This window comes from Limulus polyphemus, unplaced genomic scaffold (genome assembly GCF_000517525.1).
Source record: "Limulus polyphemus unplaced genomic scaffold, Limulus_polyphemus-2.1.2 Scaffold6778, whole genome shotgun sequence".
In the NCBI taxonomy this organism is placed as follows: domain Eukaryota; kingdom Metazoa; phylum Arthropoda; class Merostomata; order Xiphosura; family Limulidae; genus Limulus; species Limulus polyphemus.
The window spans coordinates 554-10,944 of NW_013672388.1; the positions used below are offsets into that span (position 1 = coordinate 554).

A 10,391-nucleotide genomic window follows, 5' to 3' on the forward strand; every position below is an offset into this window, starting at 1 on the left:
TAAATAAACCTTGTTTTTTTATAAATATTAAATTGTATAGTGAAAAAACCAATACCACAACGGACTCTTTAAGGACAGCGTATTGTATTCTGCTTCGTGTTTTAACATATAACATATACGCTAATTTTTACGAACGATATTCTGTCTTCGTGTTTCAACATATAACATATACGCTAATTATTACGAACGATATTCTGCTTCGTGTTTCAACATATAACATATAAGCTAATTTTTACGAACGATATTCTGTCTTCGTGTTTTAACATATAACATATACGCTAATTTTTACGAACGATATTCTGTCTTCGTGTTTCAACATATAACATATACGCTAATTATTACGAACGATATTCTGCTTCGTGTTTTAACATATAACATATACGCTAATTATTACGAACGATATTCTGTCTTCGTGTTTTAACATATAACATATACGCTAATTTTTACGAACGATATTCTGTCTTCGTGTTTCAACATATAACATATACGCTAATTATTACGAACGATATTCTGCTTCGTGTTTCAACATATAACACATACGCTAATTTTTACGAACGATATTTTGTCTTCATACTATAACAGGCAGCATAGACGTAAAGTTTGGACTGGTGCCTTACAACGACAGTAACATCATTATTACTGAGGCCTCCTTACAAGACTCTGTAGACGATCTTATGAGAAAAATCAATAGCGGAGAGTTAAAACTTACAGACTTAAGTGGAAAACAACTTACTCTTGTTCGGATGTCAACCGCCACCACAACCACTACCCCAGCGCCACCTGGTAAGTCATTATATAAATTTTACTAATATGAACTTTAAATCGAGTAGCGCTAAATCGTAAACATTCTTATATATATATCGCCATACACAACGTTAAAAATTAGGCATAAAATTTATAAGAGCATAATATTAAATTTGATGTTCAAAATTATGCACAATTATTTAACGTTAAACTGTCACAAATCAAAGTCAGTTATGTCTCATGATAAATGTGATGATCATTCGTATATTTTAAATATAGGTGTTAAGAACGTTCAGTGTACCCAATGATATCCAACAGTAATTTAATCACATGGATATATGTTAAACTTAGACTTCTACTTCTGTAGTCCAGATACGATTTTTCATGATTAATATGGTTTTTTTATTTCAGATAATTCCTTTGACTTTACTCCTGTTATTTTCGGTGTCGTCGTTGGAGTTTTCGTCTTAATGATCGTGCTAGTTATAATGACAGCAATTGTTGTCAAACTTATGAACGGAAGAGATAATAGGATATCGCCTAATGACGTAAGAAACTACATTCCTTTTACGGTATTTCCGCCTTCAGTCTGGTGATTCAATTTATTTCAACCAATATAACATATATTAGTATTTTAAAGGGGACCAGTTGTCCCTGTGGTAGGGCTATGGATTTCGGAGCTGGCGACCCTGAGTCGAACCCGTGCGATACCACAAATATATACTTCTCTCTCTCTTTAAGCTGTGGGTGCATTATAAATTTGGGTGGTAGGGTGCAGATGACTGATTGTCTTCCGACGACGGCAGATAGTCTTAGAAGTTTTCCGTAAATACAAAATAAAAATACCCTTTTAAAAACTGAACAAATTAGAAAATAATGAGACCCAAGCTGTAGAATTGAGTAATGGTGGTTTATCCTAGATTAAAATGAAAATATAATATTTTTAATGATAATTACTTTTTTTACCTTCACTTCTGATCGAACTAAAACCTTCTATTCCTTCAAGTCTACAACCAAGGCAAAAGGAAACCGTGATGAAGAATCTGAGGTTTCATCCACTGGAGGGGGTTACGGCAAGCAGGGTGAAAGTTTTCGCCGTCAAAGCGTTCCTTCAGCCCCCGTATATCGGCCACCAACTGATGGTGAAATAAAAAAAACACCTCGCCCCCCATCATCGGTGGTAAGTTTTTGTCTATCCAAGTTATTTAGGTAACAAAATATCATCAATAGTTTAAAAAAAATAATCTGAAAACATTTCTTGAACGTGGTATTTTGTAAAATCTGATTGTGATTTTCTGAACCAAACAATGATATTGTAGATTGATAAGATATTAGTATGAAACTCAATAATCCACCCCCCACACCCGTCAGTGGCTTAACGGTATCTCTGAGGACTCAAATCACTAAAAACTTCATTTCGATACTTGTGCTGGGCACAACACAGATAGCCCATTGTAAGCCCGCCGACAGGGGGGAGGGGCCAAGGGAGCAACTGCCCAGGGGCCCGGGCGAATAAAACCTGGTTATGCCGTAAAGCCCGCAAAGCATCTTTAGGCTATATCATCATTTAATGATAAAAACCATAGTTTCTTGCTTTTCTTTACATATAGATGCTTGATATATTAAGAACGACTGAAATAATAATTTGAGTAATAATTAATATGTATTTGTTACTTTATAGATTTAATAGATATTTGTTGTTACTTTATTAACGTTTTTAAGCTTATACTGTGACGTAAAAACGGCTGCTGCTATGATTTTGTCTGGTGTATGAGCTCGTTGCTGTCCTAATTTAGAATCTTCTTTTTAATAAATTCTTGAAAATGTTAAAAAAAAGAGAGAGAGAGAGGGGGGGCGTGCTGGCTCTCGACGTTCCTGGTCCATTGTGTAGCTTTGTGCTAACAACAAACAATAATTACCTAGCTCAGAAATAGTCAACTAATATGTTAGTTGTCTAGTTGTTGTTTGAAGTTGATAAGTTTGGATGAAACACTTAAAATATTAAAACTTATTAATTCTGTGACAATATTTTATTTAATCTCGATACAGAACGTTTTCTTAGAATTTATCTAACTTTGTTTACAGCGAAGAGAACTGAAGATAGATGAGGAATGAACGTTTCGGAACAATAAGCCACCAGCAACGTTTGAAGATATTATCAAAAACGAAATTGAATACATATACGCATCACGTTTCTTTATATACGACTTCTACAACTAGTGATTGTGTGGTTCACAGCACGCTATATTCATTCCCTTCTCTGCGTTCGACATGATTTGTGTGATAAACAAATGTTCTGAGCTAAGATAATTCTACAAAGAAAAATAAGTGTTATCTTAATATTTCTTTAAAAAAATCCAATCTTACCTAGAATTTAAATAGTAAATCGTATGTAGATAATTTTATATTATTTAAAAAATTGTACCTTGCATAGATTTTTTTTAATTAAGCCTAATCTGCTTAACTATGATTAAGACTTGCGTACATGAATTTTGATTTAGGGCATTATATTAAAATTATACCTGACTGTACATAATCACACTACAGTAAAAACGTTACCTGGGAAATTGTAATAAAACAAAACCTTAATTAGATACTAAAACTAACGCTAAGACTGACCTGGTTGGTTTTAATACAAATTGAAACCTTGGATAGATAATTACACTAATGCTAAGCCTTACCCTAGTTAGTTATAATACAATGAAATGCCACCTAGATATTTACACTAATGCTAAACCTTATCCTAGTTAGTTGTAATACAATGAAACATTACCTAGATAATTACACTAATGCTAAGCCTTACTTTAGTGAATTATAATACAATGAAATTTTATCTACTTATACTAAAGCTAAGCCTTACCCTATTTAATTGCAGTACAATGAAATGCCACCTAGATATTTACACTAATGCTAAACCTTATCCTAGTTAGTTGTAATACAATGAAACATTACCTAGATACTTAAACTAGTGCTAAGGCCTTTCTCTAGTTAGTTATAATACAAAGAAACTTTATCTAAATATATATTACATATAATTAGATAATTTAATTTACACTGTTGGTGTAAATTAAAAAAGAAATTAGAATATTCTGTGCCTTTTACAATTATGTCTTTCTTTTCAAATTCATAAAGCTGTATAATTTCAATATAAATCATCAGCCTTCGTCGTGTGCCTTAAAATTATACGCTTTTTCTAAAAAAACAAAAACAATACCCGTGTGTGCCTTTTATTGAGAAAATCTAGTTTTTATGCCTTTTTTTTTATTACGACAGACTAGTACAGCATCACAAACCGTCACTGAATAATTAACAAGCAAAAAAGTACATAAATAATTTGTGCTACAATTACTGGTGAGTGCAAAAGTCACTAAAAACCTTGATTATTCCTGTTTGTTTTTAGTTTAAGTTATTCTTTATAATTAGTGTTCCAAAATTTAACCTTTTTTTTGATAAAAATCACAATTTATAATTCCACGTTTTAAAATAATTTATTGAATAACCTAAGTCCGTGTTTTGAAGAAAGGTGTCAGTATAAGAGCACATTTTTTCTCTACTGTAAAATCCTTTCGAGCATGATATAACCTTATATTTTTTTAGGCTTAGCTTAACGCGTTTCCGAACAAATGCATGTCGATAAATAACAATTAAAGTAAGAACAAATTAGAAATAAAATGCCTACTTTTATTGGAATTGATAGATTAAATATTCAGACTAGGCTGAACGATGTAAATGTAATACAATTCAGAGTGGATATTTTGTTGTTAATATTTACGTGTATTTGTCTAGGTAACTAATTTCTCAATGCGCCATTTTTATTGTGATTGTAAACGGCTTCATATTCTTTTATTGCAAAACAAGTGAAGTTGATGTCAACTGTGTTATATAACTGTGATTCTTATTACTAGTCTTAAAAATATATTGATTTTAACTCAGATTTAATCAACAATAGTTTGTGTTTTTTAATAGCATAATTTAGGTTGACGTCAGTGCATTAAAACGTTGATTGTATAATTTGATCACATTAATTTATTTTTGTTAATATATCTAAACATATCAGCATTTTATTTCTAATATAAAAACTAAACATCAACTTGAAGGCTTAAATAATAGTGCCTTAAAATGATAAGTAATTGATCGTGAAAGTTAATATTGCGTTTTGTAGTTTCGGTCAATACATCCAAAATCAGATATGCCAAAATATTGTTATTACTAGAACAATGTTGTAAACTATTCATACACATCAAACAACAATGTACACGCTAGTAATATTTATTTCCAGAAATGCATACTGTTTTTCATTAAACACATTTAATATTTCCGGTATCATTGCAGTTAGGGTACTTTTTAACTAATTTATTTAATAAGTTTTTTTGAGCCTAAATAAAACCTTAATAATAAAGATTAGTAATCGGCCATTCCGAAAGTGTATTAGATATATTATTACAAAACGGAACTACTGTGATGATATTAATTATATGAATTTTAGGGCTATGCTCGTTATATTTTTTGCATATATATATATATAGATAAATATATTTAATTTTTATTGTTATGGCAAGTTTTATCAAAATGTTCAGTTGGTCACATATATATAAAAATGATTAGCTAAATCTGTCACTGTTACCAATCGATATATTTTTTATAAGGGTTATTGCTGTCACGTTGATTTCTGATAATTAAATTGTTAATGCACTAAAGGTAATTGTGTTAACTTGTTTTGGAATTCAATTACAAAATAAATTTCACGGAGTCTATAATGTCAAATCGAGCGTAGTGCTCCCCAATGGCCCAACGGTACGTCACACGGTAAAATTCGGGTTTCGATGCCCGCTGTGCGCAGAGCTCAGAGTGTTGTGTAATTCGTTTTTTAAATATACATTTTTGTACTAAATTGTTAATTGATCCATGACTATTTTGGTTACATATGAAAAAGAAAGCAAAAATATTGCAATTAATCCCACAAATAATTTTTGGGGACCTCCTGTACTTTATATAGAAGATCAGTGATGTTGGTTTCGTCATTTCTTTACATTGAGTGTTGTAACAAGCAAAAACATCCCACCGATTTAAAAACAAATCAGTAGTTTGAGTGATAAGCTCACTGTTCGTTGTGCAAATTATTAATATTTCAAGGCCACAAGTATGTGTGAAGATGTCCAAGCCAATCTTTCGACTACAAGTATGATGTGAAGATGTCCAAACCAATCTTTCGGCCACAAGTATGCTTGTGGCCGAAAGATTGGTTTGGACATCTTCACACCATACTTGTAGCCGAAAAGTTGATTTGAACATCATCACATAAACCAATCTTTCGGCCACAAGTATGATGTGAGAATGCCCAAACCAACTTTTCGGCCACAAGTATGATGTGAGAATGCCCAAACCAACTTTTCGGCCACAAGTATGGTGTGAGAATGTCCAAACCAACTTTTCAACCATGAGTATGATGTCGTGATGTCCAAATGAACCTATCGGCTACTGGATTACCATGAGTATGATGTCGTGATGCCCAAATGAACCTATCGGCTACTGGATTACCATGAGTATGATGTCGTGATGTCCAAATGAACCTATCGGCTACTGGATTACCATGAGTATGATGTCGTGATGCCCAAATGAACCTATCGGCTACTGGATTAGTAATTTTTCCAGTAAACACATTCAATTATTTAAAACTGATTAGGACATTTTAATAACTAGGATTATTGTTGTATATTGAAGTTTTGGTTGTGATTTTTCTTCGTGTTGCACTATTAGTTAACGACTCGGTAGGTTTTGCAAAATAACAGCTGTGATCTATTAATTTTAATGTTCACTTGTTGTTCCATATTCTGTATTGTTCTTCAACGAGGAAAAAGATATAGATAACACAGACAACACTTTATAAACACAGAAGTACGTAATAAACAGTATTTTCTGTATGTACACTGAACAATGTAAAGTCACGTCATAAGTGAGCAAAGAAGAAAGTTTGTGGTTCACTCCCTACCTTATCGATACCAGGGACTTGTTCGTTACCTCCCTTCTCGATACCAGGGACTGGTTCGTTGCCTCTCTTCTCGATACCAGGGACTGGTTCACTGCCTTCCTTATCGATACCAGGGACTGGTTCGCTGCCTTCCTTATCGATACCAGGGACTGGTTCACTGCATTCCTTATTGATACCAAGGACTGGTTCGCTGCCTCCCTTCTCGATACCAGGGACTTGTTCGTTGCCTCTCTTCTCGATACCAGGGACTGGTTCGTTGCCTCTCTTCTCGATACCAGGGACTGGTTCGCTGCCTTCCTTATCGATACCAGGGACTGGTTCGCTACCTTCCTTATCGATACCAGGGACTTGTTTGCTGCTTTCCTTGTCGATATCAGGGACTGGTTTGCTGCCTTCCTTATCGATATCAGGGACTGGTTTGCTGCCTTCCTTGTCGATATCAGGGACTGGTTCGCTACCTTTCTTATTGATATCAGGGACTGGTTCGCTACCTTTCTTATTGATATCAGGGACTGGTTCGCTGCCTTCCTTATCGATATCAGGAACTGGTTCGTTACCTTCCTTATTAATATCAAGGACTGGTTCGCTGCCTTCCTTATTGATATCAGGGACTGGTTCGCTGCCTTCCTTATTGATATCAGGGACTGGTTTGCTGCCTTCCTTATTGATATCAGGGACTGGTTCGCTGCCTCTGTAAACTCTCGCTGTTCAGTGAAATGCAAGTACAAGAGAAACTATTACAATTTAGTTATGAATACTCTATCAGTTTTTGTTTCACGGACGGCCTGGTGGTTGTGAAGAATGGCAGTTGAGAAAAACTGAATTAGCCTTCATTACATAGGAATCAGATTTTGGTGCTTTAAGTCTTTGTAGTCACGGTGAATGATTTGTTTACAACAATGTCGGACTTTATTCTTGAACCTTAATCCAACATTGTTGGACTTTATTCTTGAACCTTAATTCAACAATGTCGGACTTTATTCTTGAACCTTAATCCAACAATGTTGGACTTTATTCTTGAACCTTAATCCAACAATGTCGGACATTATTCTTGAACCTTAATCCAACATGTGGACTTTATTCTTGAACCTTAATCCAACAATGTCGGACTTTATTCTTGAACCTTAATCCAACAATTTCGGACTTTATTCTTGAACCTTAATCCAACAATGTCGGACTTTATTCTTGAACCTTAATCCAACAATGTCGGACTTTATTCTTGAACCTTAATCCGTGTAATAATATTTTATACTCTGCTCGTTTAGCTGCGAGTTAATTCATGATATCTTCATCATAAGTGCAACTTATTTTAGATATTCAATAAATACCTCCCTTATGTTCGCGTTAGGGTTGTTGGTTTTTTCTAACGCAAAGCTACACTTGACTTGGTGTTTGTGTACAAGATCTGAAATGCGCACATAATGGTTTGTTCCTATGTTTGTTGGATTTAGCGCAAAGCTATTCGGAAATTATCTGCGCTAGATGTCCCTAATTTGAAGTGATAGACTAGAGAGGAAGAGCTAATTAACACCACCCACCGTCTACTCTTTGGCTACTCTTTTTTCCAGTGAACAGTGGATTAACCGTCACACGCAGACACCCAAACAGGCAAAAATGTGATGAAATGATACCTGGATGGAAAAAAAAAAGGCTGGTGAGATATTAACGATCATGGCTTGGCTTGGCCAAATTCTCGATATATCATTAAGGCTTATATATGGGTTTATATAGAAATCTAGAAGGCCAAAAATGGCAACCAAGCAACTTGGCTGAATTGTTTGGGGGTGTAAAATGACATTTGAAACAAAATTTCACAATCATACGTCAACAGAATAAGGTGTACTGCTCTGTTTAGAACAAACTAAAATCATTGTTTCTGACTCTATATCATGTAAACCCGTTGAGTGAAAGACAAACAAGATTACTTGTGTTATTGTATACATACGTAAAAAGTGGCAGTAATATAAGTTTGTAAAAAGAAGTGAACGAAGAATTTATCTTGTTTTATACATCTGTAATTTCCAAATAAAAGTAAAACATTGTCTTATATATATGTGTATAAATACTTAATACAGCACTGTTTATACATATGATGACGAACAGACATAATGGATCCGTGCTTTAATTTTCTACCCAGCTCTTAAAATAGATTTTAATTCTATGGAAAATCTTTAAAAATTCATAAGTACTAATTCTGAAACAGGCTATTGAACTTCACTGAAAAGCTAAAACTTTAAATTGTCGTACAAAAAATTTTTTTCTTACTGGTTGCCTTTGTTCACTATCGACAGATGATGCATTAGTGAGATTTACATGGTGCTAGATTGAATAGGTTAGAGTAAAACAATACTGTATTGTAAGACCCGATTGTTTTAACTACTACACCATATCTCTCTTAGTTAAACGGTTTAAACCTCATATAACTGTTACACTTACAATACGTGAATATTTATACCTACAAGTAAACGAAACGAATGGAGTTTCTTAAAGAGGTTTTTATTTCAACAAAGTATAGTTTAATTTAACAAATAACGTTTTATAATAATTCATATATTTGTTTTCGCAATATCTGTTTTGGATGAGAAGAACCATCGAGTTCTGGGGTTAATTCACGACAGCACACAACCATGACGTTTCATCCTTGACTTTTGGTGTGACGCTGAAGGAGAACCATCGAGTTCTGGGCTTAATTCACGACATCACACAACTGTGACGTTTCAAAGCCAAGTCATCCTTGACTTTTGGTGTGACGCTGAAGGCTGGAACGGACTGTCGTCTCCGCTCTAGACAGGCCGAAAGTTCTCCCGGAGCGTGTGCTTGCACCAATAACTCGTTGAAAATTTCGAAAACGTTGGTGGATGTCTTGGCAGAGGCTTCTATGAATCCATTTTCCCAGTCCATTGTCACTACACTCTCGGCTAACTCCTTCCCGACCATCCGATGGTCTTCTAGGTCACATTTGTTACCAACCACAACGATAGGAATGTTTCGAGGCCGAGTTTCGAGAACAAGCTCTCGCTCTCGACGTACCTCTTCAAAAGATTCGGCGTCATCGATGGAATACACCAGAACGAAGGCGTCACCAGTACTCACAGCTAGTCTTTTCATTGCTGGAAATTCGTAGCTGCCACTGGTATCAAGAATATCTAGCGTTAAAACAAAGTGGTCCATGTCAAATTGGCTGCGGTGGAACTCTTCCACGGTGGCCTTGTAATCGGTCGGAAAGGTTTCGTACAAGAATTGTTGAACAATAGCAGTCTTCCCAACACGCGGACTTCCGAGAACAACGACTATGTAATGAGTTTTCATTGGTTCTGACTCTGGAAGTGACTTAATGGGCACATTTTCTCCGGGTGGGAAGGACTCCATTCCTATAAATATATCAGGAATTTGACTGTGGAAAACAAACGATAAAAACATAAGAAAATAAAAATTTTAGTATAATAATAATAATCAAAGAAAGTATTTCAAATTCAACGTATTTAGGCTACTGTTTCGTAGGTCCTCATCAAAATGAAAAATAAACCTTGTAGTCAAATATATATATATATGTTTTCTGTAATTGAGAAAATAAATTATTATATTCAAAAATTATATATTTATTTCTAGAAACGGCCTTCCCCACCCCAACTCGTGGCTGGCATGGCCAGGTGGATAA

At 34.5% G+C, this 10,391-nt stretch overlaps 2 protein-coding genes across 2 annotated transcripts; one reads left to right on the forward strand and one right to left on the reverse strand.

Moving 5' to 3' along the window:
* Positions 1–582: 582 nt before the first annotated feature.
* On the forward strand, positions 583–3,735 carry LOC111089612 (the record flags this gene model as incomplete). The annotated part of the gene is made up of 4 exons (XM_022402448.1): positions 583–783; positions 1,156–1,292; positions 1,751–1,924; positions 2,830–3,735. Coding segments are annotated over 4 exons (542 nt in total), but the record flags the coding sequence as incomplete, so codon positions are not given.
* A 5,493-nt stretch (positions 3,736–9,228) lies between these two features.
* Positions 9,229–10,123, reverse strand: LOC106474063 (ras-related protein O-Krev-like). The gene has a single exon (XM_022402446.1). The coding sequence runs from the start codon at positions 10,100–10,102 to the stop codon at positions 9,425–9,427; it is 678 nt and encodes a 225-aa protein (XP_022258154.1). The 5' UTR covers positions 10,103–10,123; the 3' UTR covers positions 9,229–9,424.
* Positions 10,124–10,391: the final 268 nt, after the last annotated feature.

Bases quoted from the DNA above. Each gene is read 5' to 3' on its own strand.
- LOC106474063 (XM_022402446.1), bottom strand. From the start codon at position 10,102: ATGGAGTCCTTCCCACCCGGAGAAAATGTGCCCATTAAGTCACTTCCA.